General features: G+C 41.2%; 2 protein-coding genes and 1 non-coding gene across 3 annotated transcripts; 1 reads left to right on the forward strand and 2 right to left on the reverse strand.

The window, feature by feature from the left end:
- Positions 1-794: 794 nt before the first annotated feature.
- LOC133793769 (uncharacterized) lies at positions 795-3,457 on the reverse strand. The gene is made up of 2 exons (XM_062231053.1): positions 3,287-3,457; positions 795-1,099 (listed from the first exon to the last, which is right to left on the reverse strand). The coding sequence occupies exons 1-2, from the start codon at positions 3,393-3,395 to the stop codon at positions 795-797; spliced, it is 414 nt and encodes a 137-aa protein (XP_062087037.1). The 5' UTR covers positions 3,396-3,457.
- Positions 3,458-15,231: 11,774 nt separating this feature from the next.
- LOC133794902 (uncharacterized) lies at positions 15,232-16,824 on the reverse strand. Its single transcript, XM_062232346.1, has one exon. It carries the CDS (start codon positions 16,822-16,824, stop codon positions 15,232-15,234), a length of 1,593 nt encoding a protein of 530 aa, XP_062088330.1.
- Positions 16,163-16,266, forward strand: LOC133799093 (small nucleolar RNA R71). The gene has a single exon (XR_009876297.1). It is a non-coding gene; the product is annotated as a small nucleolar RNA R71 (small nucleolar RNA).
- Positions 16,825-17,055: the final 231 nt, after the last annotated feature.

Genomic DNA, 17,055 nt, shown 5'->3' on the forward strand with positions numbered 1-17,055 from the left:
GTACTCGGAGTAGCTTTATCCTTCTCGAGCTGGTCAGCCTCTTCCTTCTCGAGCCGGGCATTCCATCGTTCGAGGAAGGACGCCTCGAGGGGACCCAAAAAACGGGTGTCCAGTTCTTCGTTATAGGCCCACATCCGGTACATGGCTGAATCGACCGCCGTTTCCTTCTTTTCTTTGAACTCGGCAGTAAGGCGGGTTTTGATATCCTCCATGAGGTCGAGGGTGACGGCCTTGTCTTCCTCGAGCTTCTTATTGGTCTCCCGAAGCTGGATGTTGTCTTTCTTCTGCTCCTCGAGTTCATTTTTCAGCTTTCCGAGCTCCTTGGCCATTTCCTCACGCTCCTTAACCACTGCCTCGAGCTTAGTATTCACTGCCTTCAGGTCGTCATTCGCTTTAAGGTGTAGGTCCCTCTCCTCTTGGGCGAGGGTCCTGCTCGAATGGACCTCGTTGTTCAGCTCGTAATTAAGCTGGGCAGTGAAAGCAAGAGCCTGAAAAAATGAAGAAACCATCATTAGCCTCGAGACAGCATGAATGTAAGCAAAGGGAATATATAGGATACTTACCGCGGCAGTGTGCTCGATACTCTTCTCGTACAGGACAGTGCGGTCCCGAGTGCCAGTTAGACACTGCCACTGAGGAGCCTCAAAATTGCCGTAGCTCTGGCCAATCCGGGACATTACATCCGAGATCAGCGTAGACCCGTGAGGACCGGCAGCATTATCCACCACATACGAATCCATATGGGTGGAAATAGTTAGCTTCTGAGCTCGGGAAGCAGAAGGTCTTTTAACGAGCTAGGTAGAAGGCATTTGACCCGCCACAGGAGGTTGAGATTCAACCACGGCAGCGATATCAGTCTGCGAGGCCGGCGCCACCACAGAGACGACGGCCTGCGAGGGTGGTATCGTCGTGGGGACGTTAGTCTGGCCAGTCGACGCAGCAGCAGAGCTCGAAGCCGGCGGGGGAGGAGGAGGCGTTTTCCTAGATCTCTTGGAGCTTTTCCCAGGCTGACTGGTTGTCAGTCCCCTTGCCCTGGGGCGCTTGCTCCTCTTGGCACCCGCATTGTCGATGAGGGCGTCGAGGTCGGAGTCCATGTTGCCTGCACAAGTCATCACAGTGAGTCAGTGAAAGAAATACAAGTTACTCCAACACTATATAGAGTGGTGAAAGAAAAAACCTAACTGGAACTTTCCCCCGAGATCGAGCTTGGGGACCATGAAATTCCCCCATCTTCAGAAGAGGCGGGGGGAGGGCCTTCCCTATAAGTTGGTGATAACCTCGAAAGGTCCCTATAGTCATTGGTCCCATACTGCACAGCTATCCCATTCCACATCTCGTCTGTGGTATACATAGTGTCGTATTTCCCGAGCCCACTATCAAACCTATGGACACAGTCATCTACCCAACTCCATATGTAGAAGTGATATCTATCCTGTGGGCACGAGACTAGTCTATTGGGCCTGTGTTTTAATAAAGTGGGAGACCACATTCGCGAAGTAGGAAGGGTTTTACCTCCATCGGAGTCCGAACCCGAGGCTTCATCATTTGCCTCGTTCCCTGACCGCGGACTTCTCGAGCGAATTGGGAGAGGTGCTTTCCTTTCCCTCCTCGGAGGAAGGATGCCTGTGGGCAGAGGCACTTCCTCCCAGCGTTCGTATTTTTTACTGGACCAGTCAGAGGTTGACTGGCCCTGTCCCAACAAGCCACAAGCTCGAAGCTTGTCCTCATGTAACATAAATAAAAGAGACCTCCTGCCATAAGGGAGTCGGAGCAGGCTCCCTCTGTGCTCCTTCATTGTCTCGTCGGGGGTGGGACGCTGAAAGTTAGCTGAAAGGCGAGATACACTTCAACTAAACATGGATACAAGGACTAAAGATTCGAGCTCAAAAATAGAAAGTAACGAGAATACTTACGAATTCGCCTAAACGAACGATGTCGAGACGGGAACAGACCGTCTGTCCAGAAAAAAGCCCTTTTGAAGTCAGGGGGATGGTTCGGAAGGTCTTCAAAGATTTTTGTCTCTTTGGGATAGCTCGAAAGATAGTAAAAACCATCTCCTCCCCGAGCTCGGGAGGGATTACTCTTCAAACAAAAGAGGTATAAAATCTCTTGGGGTGAAGGTCCTATCCACCCCAGCTCGTGGAATAAGGACCTCAGGGCAGACAGCACCCTGTATGAGTTAGTGTTGAGTTGGAATGGAGCCAACCCAACGAAATCGGTGAAATCTCTAAAAAAGGACTTCAGGGGCAGCAAAGCTCCTGCCTTTAGGTGTTCCTGGCTCCAGGCCGCGTACTTCACACTGGAATCACGGCCCCCAGGAGCGAAGCAGCTCCGTTCATGTCTTGTCGGAGCTCGGCAGTTCAGTGTGTCCAACGAGCTAAGGCCATGAAGGGCCAGGATGTCAGTTATCTGGTCAGAGGTGGTAACCGAGCTCTGGTAGAACTCGGCTTCAAACATCTCCCTCCTAGGCTGCGAAGACGAAGGCTCCGCCATTAAGGAAAACTGAAGTTCCCCCGGATGGTATGCTACCGTGACTTTTAACGCGGGGTCGAGGGGAACTGGCCTAGGTCCGGGGTTCGGCTCCGGATAGATGGCTTCCCGAAGGACCCTTCTCTTCTTTTCGATGACCTCGTCAATCTGGCGGCGATAGTGGGCTCGGATGTCTTCTTGCTCGCATGCGATCTCGTACTCTTTAATCCGACGCTGGTTCCGAACAAAGACCGATTCCGGGCTCGGAGATTTGGGCTCGTAAGGGATTGCTCGTAATGACCCCCACCGTCTTTCCAGATTCTGTGACATCTAACGAGAAAGAAAAAATGGTGAGGGCCATGCATGCAAGGATCACGAACTCGATAAGATAAGCTCGGATAACTAAGGGCAAGAAACTAAATATTAAGACCCTCACTAAAGAGTCAGAGCGCGTGTTCCACAGGGAAGAAAAAGAACGTGGATGATTTTTTGAAAATCCCGAAGTTCAAGGGAAAGAAAGATGGCGGTTAGCCAGGAAAGGGCTTTTTCGGGTTTCGTGTAATTGTCAAGAATAAGGGTTTTTACCCGAAAACTTGGTGTACAAGAAACATAGCCTAAAATCTTCAAAACCCAGAAAGTTGAAACCACATTCAAACGATTGAATCTGAATATAAACCAGAGACGAACTTCCAGAGTGAAAATCCAGAAAGCCTAAAAACCTATCGGTTCAAGCCCTCCTATCGCATCATGCTAATAACGTAAACTAACATACACAGCAAGCACAATATAAAAGGAACTACAAAAATGGCGTACTTACACAGTAATGGGGAGTGCAGCGAAATCGTCGAGTGGAGAAGAGGTTGCAGGAAAGAACTCACTGACTCGTACAAACCAGGATTCTTTTGTTTCTTCGGCCTGGAAAACATGCAATGAGCATAAACTGTGGTAAGAGGTTTAGGGAGTGTTTCTTTTTTCTGGTCTGTGATGAGAAAATGTGAAGAAGACGAAGAGGGAGTCTTGCATAAATAGGGGGGGAAACTGAATTAATCAGGAACGTTGATTGAAATCCTCAACAGATCGAATGGAGGGGAGTCGATGATAAGATAGCGCCGAAAAGCTGTCAGACGAACGATCGTGGGCATGTTCCCAAGGTACTCAAGTACCTAAAGTGAGCAATACCCATCTGGCACGTGTCCGTTTTTAAGAGTGTGACGGTATGGTTCCCGAAAAGAGTAGTTCAAAAGTTTCCTTCTCTTAGGATTCGAACAAATACTTTTGAGGGGGCAAAATGTTATACCCAGATTTCGAGCCGTAGCAAATATGACCTCGAAAGCTGAGTTCGCATTAAATGGTCTCGTGAGGGTTAAGGGTATGCTCTACGATTGTAAATCGGAGCCTGCAAAGTATGGTACAGACCTCGAATATGGTGACCTCGAAATGATCTCGATCTCGAAGGATAGCTCTGTGAGCCCCTCATCTTCAGAAGCAACTTCGGAGCAGGGATCTCGAGCTCGATATGCCATCTCGAAAGAAATGTCAGCTCGGGAAGTGTCAACGGCTCGCACAATGACGTGAAGCCTTGGAGATACGCAATGACTACCTTGAATATCTACAAGAGTTGTAGATATGGGATATGATCCTCATTTATTAATGTAAATCCCCAAGAATCGTGGGATATTATTTGGTCAGTTATGCGTTTCCTGGTCTTCAGGGACGTTTCCTTTTATATCTGATTATAGGCATTTAAAGCCATTTATTTTATTCACAAAAGAGTAACTACCCAAAATATGTGGGATAGTATTCTGCATCCTTCTCTATAAATAGAGAAGGCATGCACCATTGTAAAGAGGGGGATTTGCTGATTCTTGAGAGAAAACTCTGGAGAATTCATGCTAAAGGATTGTTCAGAGATAATCTTGAGATTAATAACAGAGACTCGTGGACAAGGCAGATTTAACTGCTGAACCACGTAAAAACCGTGTGTCTGATTCGTTTGTTTGTTTTAACCATTGTCTTTAATTGTTTGCGTGCTCTCTTCTTTTATCTGTTGGCGAAAAACGGCGTCAACAGCCTCCTTCAGCATATTTTGAATTTTTTTGAAATCATTTTCCATTCAACCCTTCAACCTCTTGATAAGTCCAGCACCTTTCTGAACGAGTCTTCAGCCTCTGCTGAACGATAATTCAAATTATTTTCACTTAAAAAGCCATTATTTTTATTCAAGTTAAATTAAGATCCTTTCATTCCTAAACTCTATAAATAGGACCTAGTACCCAGCCATTATTCATCTTTTGCTCTAAGTTCAGAGGCTGCAAGTTGCTAGGTGAGTGTGAGAGTGTAAGCACTTGGGTTGGGAATCATAAGCTTGATCATCATAAGTTTATCAAACACTTGGGGAAGTAAGGTTTTATAGTATTTCGGTTCGAGGTTTAGATTGGTCTTACAAGTCTTCAAGGTATTTCCACACCTTAGTTCATTGGTATTATTTTATTTTAAGTTCTCATAGTCTTTTACTCAGCCTTCTAACCATTTCTTATTTTGGTTAGGAAATCTAAGAACTTGCGCATAAGTTTTTGGTAAGTATTTTCTCAATGGTTTAGTCCTTCCATTCCTTTCATTTCTCTTCTTCACTATACTCACTCTTTTTCAAATGGTTCTTAGGAGTGTTCCAAAGTCCCAACTCTGTCCTCTTATCTCGGTAATTTTTTGTAAGGAAAATAGGATAGAATTCATATGTTATATGTTTTATATGTTATCTTATGTTTTTATGTTATGTATGTTTGTAGGCTTGGGCATATGACCCATATGACTAACAAGCCTCAAATGGATTATGGGCATATGACCTGCTTAGCTAGTAGGACCCCACTAATCTAATGGGCATATGACTTGTTTAGTCTATGGGACCCCAAGTAATAATGGCCATTATAGTATGTGTATGATATAAGTGTTATGTTATGTTGTTATGTTTCTTATGAAATTTGTGTATATGAACTATGTGGTAGATTTTCCTTGCTGGGCATTAGGCTCATTCCTTTTTGTTTATATGTGCAGGGAAATAGCTATAGTAGCGGGTAAGATTCGTGGATGCTTGGGGAATGTGTATCGGTGATGAATGGATTCAAGGAGTCGAGAGTTCGATTTCGAGGATGTAGTCTTTTATTTATGGTTTATGTGTATTTTTTCGCACCTATTTATGTAATATCTTTTCATTTCAATTAAGATATGTTTTCTTTTTAAAACAATGGGATCCCATATCCTGCTTTGAGTTTATGTAAGTTTAAAACATTGGTTTTCACAAGTATTTAATAAAGCATGATCTTTTTCACTTGTAAGTTCTATTAAAGATTAGGGTCTATGTATAGTTTTCGTTAATGGTCCAAAGTCTAGAGTAGTTGGGTCATTACAATAACAAACTCTAATTCTCTAGCCTGATTTTGAATTTACTAAGCCCAAAATCTTATTGGGCTTTAGGGTTTTATGTAGACTCGATCCATAACAATTCTTAATAATACCATAATTAATTTATTCTTACACAATCACCCATTTTCCCACAAACAAGACTACTAATACCACAAATCTATAATATGCTATAATAATTATAACCACTAAATATTAAAAAAACAACTAAACCTTATTCTATCACCACAACTCAAGTTAAATCTATTCTATAAAATAAAGACAGCCTATAATCACATAAATAAAGAGGTCTAAGAGAAAGGTAACCTCGGATACTACAATTCTCCCCTCCTTAAAAAAATTTCGTCCTCGAAATTTGACTTACTAAAAACCTCAGGATACCATTCCCTCATATCTTCCTCCAATTCCCATGTTGTCTCTCTTTCAGTGATATTGCTCCACAAGATTTTAACTATAGGGTAACTTTTGGACCTTAACTTCTTAGTTCCCCACTCTAGAACGCGTACTGATCATTCTTCATAACAGCAATCTTGTTTCAACTCTAGAGCCTCGTAATCGAGCACATGGGATGGGTCTGATACATACTTTCTCAACATAAATATATGGAATACATTATGTGTTTCAACTAATGATTGTTGTAAAGCCAAACAATATGTTATTTGCCCTACTTTGTCCAATATCTCAAAAAGGACCTATAAACCTCGGGCTTAACTTGTTGGCATGTAAGATATTTTGCTGCAAACTCTACTATGTCTTTATTCATTCTCGGCCACTAGTACATTGTCTTGACATCGTTGTACATATCGGTCAATCTCGGATGAAGTGAATACGGAGTGGTGTGCGCTTCTCGCATGATACTTTCTCTTAATATGTCCCGATTCAGCACACACACTCGGTTTCTATATCATAGCATACCTTACTTTGTTATCAAAAAATCAACATTTTCTGAGCTTTGTAGTGCTGCCTTTTTCTTAAGAAGAAACTCGTCCTCTTATTGTTTCTCCTTAATTTCCTCCATAAATGTTGACTTGATTGTGAAATCAACTAATTGTCTTGTTATCAGCTCGATTTTGGATTTCTTAATATCATCTTGTAAGGGTTGTGCAATCCTCTTAAGCATCAATATGCTACCATAACTCTGTCTACTAAGCATGTCTGCCACGACATTAGCCTTTCCCGGATGATACAAAATCTCACAATCGTAGTCCTTAACTAGCTTCAGCCAACTTCGTTGCCTCATATTGACCTTCTTTTGCGTAAAGAAGTACTTTAAACTCTTGTGGTCTGTATAAATCTCGCACTTCTCTCCGTACAGATAATGCCTACAAATCTTTAAAGCAAAGAACACTGCTGCCAACTCCAAGTCATGGGTTGGGTACCTTTGTTCGTACTCCTTTAGTTGTCTCGAGGCGTATGCGACCACCTTTCCATCTTGCATCAAAACGCATCCAAGTCCTTGTTTTGACGCGTCGCAATATACTACATACTTTCCCTTGTCATTTGAGATGAATAGAACTGGGACTGTTATGAGCTTGTCCTTTAGCGTTTGGAAGCTTTCTTTGCACTTCTCCGTCCATACAAATTTACGCTGCTTCCTTGTCAAATTTGTTAAGGGCGTAGCTATTTATGAGAACCCTTCAAACAAATCGTTTGTAGTATCCTGCTAAGCCCATAAAACTTCTCACTTTGGTGGCGCTCTTAGGCTTGGGTCAGTCTTTCACAGCTTCTATCTTGATTGGGTCTACTTCTACGCCATTTTTGGATACGATGTGTCCTAAAAATGCCACCTTCTCTAGCCAGAATTCGCATTTCTTAAACTTGGCATATAATTGGTGTTTCTTGAGCCTTTCCAATGTCAGTCTCAAGAGTCGTTCATGTTCGGCTTCCGTCTTTGAGTAGATTAGTATGTCGTCAATGAATACCACCATGAACTTATCCAAGTAATCCTTAAATATTCTGTTCATAAGGTCCATGAACGCGACTGGTGCGTTTTCCAATCCAAATGACATTACTAAGAACTCGTAATGTCCATATCGAGTCCTGAAAGCCATCTTTGGGATATCCTCCTCTCGTACTCTTAGTTGTTGATATCCTGACCGTAGATCTATCTTTAAGAACACCATGGATCCTTGCAATTGATCAAAAAGATCGTCTATTCGAGGCAAAGGATACTTGTTCTTGATCATCACTTTGTTTAGCTCTCGATAATATATGCACATCATCTTGCTCCCGTCATTCTTCAAAAAGCACTAGTGCACCCCAAGGAGAAAAGCTTGGTCTAATGAAACCCTTGTCTAAAAGCTCTTGCAGTTGTATCTTTAATTCCTTAAGCTCCATCAGTGCCATCCTATATGGAGTTTTTTGATATTGGTGTCGTTTCTGGTGCCAACTCTATTTCGAACTCGATCTCCCTAGACGAAGGTAATCTCGGTAGATCTTCTGGAAATACCTCAGGAAATTCGCATAGTATGTGCACATTCTTTGGTTCGAGTTGTGTCTCGTGACTTGTCTACTATGCTGGCTAGAAACTCCTGGTAACCGCTACCGATTAAATGTTGAGCTTTGAGAGCTAAGACTATCGTATGCGAGTTCTAGAAATTACTCCTCTGTAAGTGAGCTTCTCGACATAATAAAAACTCCCCCAAACTTTGAAAATTACTCGCCCTCGAGTAATACTCAGAATAAAAACTAAATAAGAAAAACTAAACACACTCACATAATGCGAATCAAACCAACAATAACAGTCAAGCTTCAATTTCCTTAATACCATGCTCACATAAAGCTTCAGAAATATCCCAACAACACAATCCAGAATTTCAACCTCAACTATTGCCATAATCAACTAATTATCATTCACATCCTTTAACTATTCACCATAATGACTAAAACTCAAGTAATTGACATAGTTATGCACATCAAATTCTCACAGTCATACCACAATCCATATTATTCCATAAGTTTGCATTACTCATTATTCTCCACTAATGTAAACAGCGCATGCTTAAAAATCAGTAGGACTTTAATGGCTTACAATGTATGGCTTAGGTAAGGTAGATAAGAAAGTCATTTAGGCACTAATACCATAAGCATACCAACCTTTCAAACAACCATGTACACATAAATCCCAAACACCCATATTGAACAACCTTGACATGAATGAGAGCTATATATATTTTTCTTTTTCAGCTCTTTTTTTTTTTTTCAACACTCACTCCCCAAAACTTTGTGTATACAATATATTTCCTTAAGGGAGTGAGTCTCCATGATAAAAAATTTCTCTTCTTTTTTTTTTTTTTCAAGAAGAAACTTTCTCTCATTCATCTACTCCTCTCTTGAAAACCCAAAATACTTTCCATTACAAAACCCCTTCCCACATTATCTTTGTATGCTCATGATATTAATATGGATAGGATATTTGATAAGATTTTCGTTAGGTTTCAACAAAAAATAGGCCTAGGCTCAATTAGGGTGACTAAGGATACAATTTTGTCTCAGGTTGGCTAAAAAGGCTCAAACGGACCAAACAAAATTGCCTACATCTTCTTCTTAAGCATACATTATCTAGGATTTCGTCTCAAATAACAAGTAACACAAATTCTAGAGTAATCAACCAAATCTTTCCACAAATCCCATTTAACATGCATAACACAGTCAATTAGCACAAATTTAACAATCATGGCAAAAAGTTCAATCTTTCCTCATATATTAGTCAATCATGGCAACAGACAAAATCAAGCACACGGATTCAAAGTGGTTTTATTTCTTAACTTTATGTTCATAGCATTCATTACGTAACCTTGACTTTTATTATTGACTTGATTCAAACACGACTCACAACACCCCGACTCTAAACACATATTTACAAAACAAAAGAAAACTTTCAAAAGAAATCCATCCCCCAAACTTTGAAACAAACATTGTCCCCAATGTGTAACTACAAAGAAAAGAAAAGAAACTTACAAAAAGTCCATCCTTACGGATAAGGAGAAGGTGGTGGCGGTGGTGGTGGTGGATCTTGCATCCCTTGAAACGGAGGGGGATAAGCGAAATAGTTATTTTGTCCTCTGTTCAACGTCCACTGAGCCACCAACAAATTTAGTTGATCCACCTGATTATGCTCATATGCCTCCCGAGCAGCCAAATAGTTATGAGTGATCGTGTTTTGTTGAACAATGTAGCGCAGCATGTCATGCGAGTATTGCATATTAAGATCAGTTGGGCCACCAAGAGCCAAAGGAACATCCACATTCATTGGCCCCTCTACATTCTCCGGAACATTGTCATCCTCTTGATTTTCAAGGTCCTCATCGTCACTCTCCCGCCTTCGTCGTTGGCCTTGTCGTCGTGGAGGTGCGGCTGGTGCTACTAAAGATGCATTAGGATAACGCGCAATTCTTGCTTTAGTAAGTTTCCCTTTGACTGGCACCACTATATCAGTTTTTTCCCTTGGTACTTCATACACTACACACATATCGGTGATAAATGACCCAAACGAAAATCCCCCAGTATTGGTGCCACGAAGAACAAACCTCATACCCTGACGAATAATTCGTCCAACATCGATGGTCATCCCCTTCATGATAGCAAAAACCAACCTCATCCGGTCATTCGTCATATGGCTAACATGACTAGTTGGGATCAATTTGGCTGCCACAAAATAAAACCATGCACGAGCTTCTTGATTAAGTTGCCATAAAAACATCCCATTAGGCTCATCATGAGCATATGCAATTCTAGCTCCTGGGCAACCCAATGTTTCCGCTATAAGAACATGATCATGCTGATCTTGTAGAAACAATTGGTACTCATCATGCTGGTTATCAAAGCTCTTAGTATTGAAAAAATCATCGATGGCCTTATAACTCCCCACTGGTAGCCATTTTCCTCTCACAAAACATTCCCCCTTCTCATTCAACTCTGGAAAATTCGCATAAAATTAATACACCCAAGAGATATTCATTTTAATTTTCGGTTGTTTCACAACAGATTCCCACTGCCTACCTTCTATGTTGGCTCTAATTGGCTCAAAGATAGCACACGAACTAGGTTGAGGATCATATTCAATACCTCTTTCCTTGAGCACCGGTTTCCCCATAAAAGAAGTATATCGATCTTCTGCCTCCTTACTTACAAATTTGGTGGTATCAAATGGTGGTGCCCTAGAGGATGAGGGTCTTGAAGATGATGGTCTTGCACTATTTCTCTTAGGTCCCATGGTGACTCGGAACAACCCGCCAAACACCCAAACAATACCTCACCTCTCAATTAATCACGTATTTACCCCCCTAACAACTAAACAATCCCACCAAACTTAAGTCACAACTTCTTCCTTACTACAATTAAGCAAAAAACACCAATAACAGTCACTTAAGCAATTTCTCAAACACTTGGTGGGCAACAATTTTTCTCACTCTTCCCTTCCACTTTTCTCTCAATCTTATTTCCCCAAATCACAATAAAACTTCAAAAACTATCCAATAATCATCAATTCCAACACATCAATTCACACATTCATCAAAATCAAAATTGCCTCTTACATGAAATATCCATTCAAGAACTTAAGTGCTCCAAAGAGATGAGTGAATGACTTACTTGATGAATGTGAGTGTCTTGTGATCTTCAATGAACTACTCCCCTCATAAAATTCGGCCAACACCCTTGAAAAGTAAATGAAAACTTGATCACAATGGAAGTTGATGTGGTATTGATGATTAGGGTTTGGAAAAATGAAGAAATGGGATGAAAAATTAGGAATGGGAATGAGAAAAGTAGGATTTGATGGTTTGAAATTGGGGAATAAGCAAAGAAAATTGAGTTATGGGTATGGAATATGGAATTTCGGGGTAGAGGAGAAAGGAGGGTAATGGTGTTTGAGATATTGATTTTTCGGAGTAGGGAGAAGAAGAAGAAAAAATGGTGGTTAGAGAAAAAGAGGGAAGAAAAAGAATTTAAAAAACCTATTTTTTTTTTGTTCTGTTCGAAGTGGCGCTGTGGCGCCAAAGGTCCTGAAGCTCCAGATTTTTGTTGCGCGATTTAGCGATGCAGTGCCTAGTGATGGCACTGCGGCGCTTGGGACCCCCGAAAGACACCCTCTCTGTTTGGGTGTGGCGCTGCAGCGCTTAAGTAAGGCGCTGCGGCCCTAATTCTTGCCACAATTGCGTTGCAGCGCTATGAAGTGGCGCTGCAGCCCCTGGAACACTGCTTTTCATTTTTTTCATCATTTTTTTTTTCATTATTTCTTTCTTTTTTCACGATTTTCACGGCTCAAAATAAACTTAATATTTACAAAATAAATAAAATAAAGTCTACTAAAATAAAATAAAATAAACTAAATAAAAATAACAATACTAAAACAATGGGTTGCCTCCCATTAAGCGCTTAATTTATCGTCTTTAGCTAGACATTGATGACGCTTCAGTTGCTGTCTTGGAGATACATCGTCTCCACCTTCTTGTGAATTTCACCAAAATAATGTTTCAACCTTTGTCCATTCACTTGAAAAAGCGAACCGTCATTATTTCTTAATTCCACAGAACCAAAAGGAGAAACTTTGGTGATAATAAACGGACCAGACCATCTTGACTTTAGCTTGCCGGGAAATAACCTCAAACGAGAATTGAAAAGTAAAACTTGCTGTCCCGGCATAAATTCTTGCTTTAATATCATTTGATCATGATATTTCTTTGTCCTCTCCTTGTAAATACGAGCATTTTCATATGCATCATTCCGGAACTCCTCCATTTCATTCAGCTGCAATAACCTCTTCTCACCCGCTGCTTGGTAATCAAAATTAAGCTTCTTGATCGCCCAATAAGCCTTGTGCTCCAATTCTACTGGTAAGTGACAAGCTTTGCCAAATACTAGTCGATAAGGAGACATACCGAGAGGAGTCTTGTACGTTGTCTTGTAGGCCCATAAAGAGTCATCAAGCTTTTGAGACCAATCTTTTCTATTTAAATTCACTGTTTTCTCCAAGATAGACTTGATCTCTCGGTTTGATACCTCAGCTTGGCCATTAGACTGGGGGTGATAAGCCAAAGCCACCTTATGTCGAACTCCATATTTCATCACGAGTGGTTTAATAACTTTGTAACACAAGAGATATGGTCTGAATTTATCGCATGCGAACACCACCGCTAATAGTTCTTTTTCAGTGGTTGAATAATTTCGTTGAGCATCATCAAGAGTCTTGCTCACATAATAAATTACTCGAAAAATCTTCTCTCTTCGCTGCCCCAACACAGCCCCTACCGCATAATCACTAGCATCGCACATAATCTCGAATGCTTGACTCCAATTCGGGACACTCATAATAGGGGCTGACACCAACTTTTCTTTTATCGACTCAAATGCCTTCCTACACTCTTCATCAAAAACAAAATCAGCATCTTTTTCTAGGAGATTGCATAGTGGCTTGCTGATTTTCGAAAAGTCCTTGATAAACCTCCTGTAAAAACCCGCGTGCCCCAAAAAAATTCTTATCCCCTTGACATTCACCGGTGGAGGAAGCTTCTCAATGATGGCTATCTTGGCTCGATCTACTTCAAGACCTTCCTTTGAAACTCGATGCCCCAACACAATCCCCTCTTGAACCATGAAGTGACACTTCTCCCAATTTAGCACTAGGTTCTTCTCTTCACATCTACAAAGGACCAATTCCAAGTTGTGCAAGCACTGGTCGAATGATGACCCAAAAACAGAAAAGTCATCCATAAATACCTCCATGATCTCTTCTACCATATCTGAGAAGATGGCCATCATACATCGCTGAAAAGTGGCAGGTGCATTACAAAGTCCAAAAGGCATCCTCCTGTAAGCAAAAGTGCCGTAAGGACATGTGAAAGTTGTCTTTTCCTGATCTTCAGGAGCGATTGCTATTTGATTATAGCCTGAATAGCCGTCTAAGAAGCAGTAATGTGTATAGCCAGCCAAACGATCGAGCATCTGATCGATAAATGGAAGTGGGAAATGATCCTTTCTAGTCGCCTTGTTCAACTTCCGGTAATCAATACAAACTCTCCACCCCGTCACTGTTCTTGTCGGAATCAATTCATTGGCTTCATTCTTGATCACTGTCATTCCCCCTTTCTTTGGTACAACTTGCACAGGACTAACCCAACTACTATCTGAAATAGCATAAATGATCCCAGCATTCAATAGCTTCAATACTTCTGCCCTCACTACTTCTTTCATGGCTGGGTTCAATCGCCTTTGATGCTCAATAGAAGGCTTATAATTTTCTTCAAAAAGAATCTTGTGCATACAAACAGTTAGGCTTATTCCCTTCAGATCTGAAATTTCCCATCCTATGGCAGATTTATATTTCCTCAAAACTCTTAGCAATTTTTCAGTTTCACATTCTGATAGTGTTGATGAAATGATCACTGGGCAAGTGAAATTCTCTTCTAGATACTCATAACGCAAATGCTCTGGGAGTTGTTTCAAATCTTTCTTTTCCACCACAACCTTCTCGACTTCTCTTTCGTTAGCTTGACAAAGAGTTTCTTCCATTTTAATACTACTAGCACAAGGAATAGCACTGAGATCCATCACACATTCAGCCACTTCGTCACCCACAAACTCACCATTCACTTTTTTCAAATCAGCCTGAGTAATACTAGAATTAAGGAAATGTTGTAAAGGATCAGCACATAATTCTTTTCTCATCGTCTCTTCTACTACTACCTCAATAGAATCCACACGGTGACATGTGCTCGTGTTGTCATGTTGCTGTAGTGCTTGATAAATGTTGAATTTAACCTCTTCATTGTTAACTCTCAGTGTCAAATGACCACCTTGCACATCAATAAGAGCTCTTCCAGTAGCCAAGAATGGACGACCAAGAATAATGGGGATTTCATGGTCCTCCTCCATATCCAAAACCACGAAATCAGCGGGAAAAATAAACTTGTCCACCTTAACCAATACGTCTTCAATCACTCCCCTAGGATAAGTAAGTGACCGATCTGCTAATTGAAGAGTGATGGTTGTGGGCTTCACCTCTCCTACCCCCAATTTCTTGAAAACTGAAAGTGGCATCAGATTTATACTCGCTCCAAGATCACACAAAGCCTTATCAAAGGACGACCCTCCAATAGTGCATGGTATAGTAAAGCTACCAGGATCTTTCACCTTTTGAGGCAACTTTTTCTGTAAGATGGCACTGCATTCTTCTGTTAACTTCACAGTTTCAAAGTCTTCTAATCTTCTTTTCTTTGACATAACTTCTTTCATGAATTTCACATAATTAGTCATTTGCTCAAGAGCATCTGCAAAGGGAATGTTTGTGTGAATTCGTTTGAAGATTTCTAGAAACTTTGCAAACTGTTCGTCTAATTTCTTCTTCTAAAATCGTTGAGGGTATGGAATGGGAGGTTGATACACTGGAAGGCTATCTTTCTTCATGTCATTCTGGTCACTTCCACTCTGCTTCTTGGCTTGCTCTTCTTTGTCTACCTCTCGTACCACTGGCTCAACTTTCTCCTTTGAACTAGCTTGAACATCACCCTTTTTAAGCACCTTACCACTTCTCAAAGAAACTGCTTGGCATGATTCCTTTGGATTTACCACAGTGGCACTAGGAAAACTTCCCTTCTGATTCGAATTCACCGCATTAGCTAATTGGCCCACTTGAGTCTCAATTTTCTTCATTGAAGCACCCATGTTAGTCATATGGGTTTCTATATTGTCGAGTCTTGCTTCATTTTTTCCGAACCTCTTGTTAGACTCCAAAATAAAAGTGCCCAAAATGTCTTCCAACGACTGCTTTTTCTCTTGTTGCGGTTGAGAATCGAATCCTGGAGGTGGTTGCAGCACATTTTTATTATTGGCATAAGAGAAATTTTCATGATTGCGCAATCCTGGATGATAATAATTAGGCATGTTGTTGCTTCTGTAATTATTGGGGAAGGAGCGGTTTGCCATAAACTGGGCTTGTTCTGGACTCATTTCTTGCCCCTGCATTGCAGCAGCCGCTGCTACACTCTCCATAACCGTTGGATTATTTTGCGCTGATAGAGCGGCCATTTGGGTTTGTAGAGCAGCAATTTGGGCATTCAAGGCTGTCATCTGATCAACTTCATATAACCCAGCAACTTTCCTTGGGCCCGACCTCTCATTAGGCCACTGATAACTGTTGGTGGCCATTTCCTCCATCAAAGTGAAGGCTTCATCAGCTGTCTTGGCTAATAGAGCACCCCCTGCAGCAGCATCAACTATTGTTCGTGTTGGAGCGTTCAACCCTTGATAAAAAATCTGAACTTGCATCCAAATTTGATAACCATGTTGTGGGCAACGTCGTAATAATTCCTTAAACCTCTCCCAAGCCTCATAGAATGGTTCTTGATCTAACTGTCGAAATTGTCCAATATCACTGCGTAATTGGGCTGACTTTGAAGGAGGGAAAAACTTAATCAAGAACTTTCTTGCCATCTCATCCCATGTTGTAATTGTTCCAGGCTGCAAAGATTGCAACCAACTCCTGGCTCTTTCCCTCAAGGAGAAAGGAAAGAGACGCAATCTGATGGCATCATCAGTAACGCCATTCATCTTCACTGTGGCACATACCTCCAGAAATATGGCCAAATGAATGTTAGGGTCTTCAGTAGCTAGACCCCCAAACTGATTTTGCTGCACCATGTTAATTAGTGCAGGTTTCAGTTCGAAGTTGTTGGCAGCAATGGCTGGATTTGCTATTCCAGTGAGATTCTCATTAACAACAGGCATGCAAAAATCACACACTGCCCGCTGCGCTGGATTAAGAGGAGCCCCAGCAGCTGCTGGTTGATTGTTATTATTGCCATTGCCACCGTTGTTGTTCACCCCGTTGTTGTCCATATTAAGCTCTTCAGTCCTTTTCTTAGATCTCAACTGACGGAGTGTGTGCTCAATTTCAGGATTCAGAGGCTCAACAGGTGTAGAACTCCTAGTCCTTCGCATATACTGAGAACACAAGAACAATCTATAATGTTAGTAACAAAATAAATAAAAATCTAATTTAAAATCAAGACTTAAAGTTTCAATATTAGTAAAATTAATTTTAATCCCCGGCAACGGCGCCAAAAACTTGTTACAGAAATTTTCTACCGCAAGTGTACGGTGTATTGCAATATAGTTTTAAATTAAAAGATGTCGAACCCACAGGGATTAAATATTAAATTCACTAATTAC

Source organism: Humulus lupulus, chromosome 8 (assembly GCF_963169125.1).
Source record: "Humulus lupulus chromosome 8, drHumLupu1.1, whole genome shotgun sequence".
NCBI lineage: Eukaryota > Viridiplantae > Streptophyta > Magnoliopsida > Rosales > Cannabaceae > Humulus > Humulus lupulus.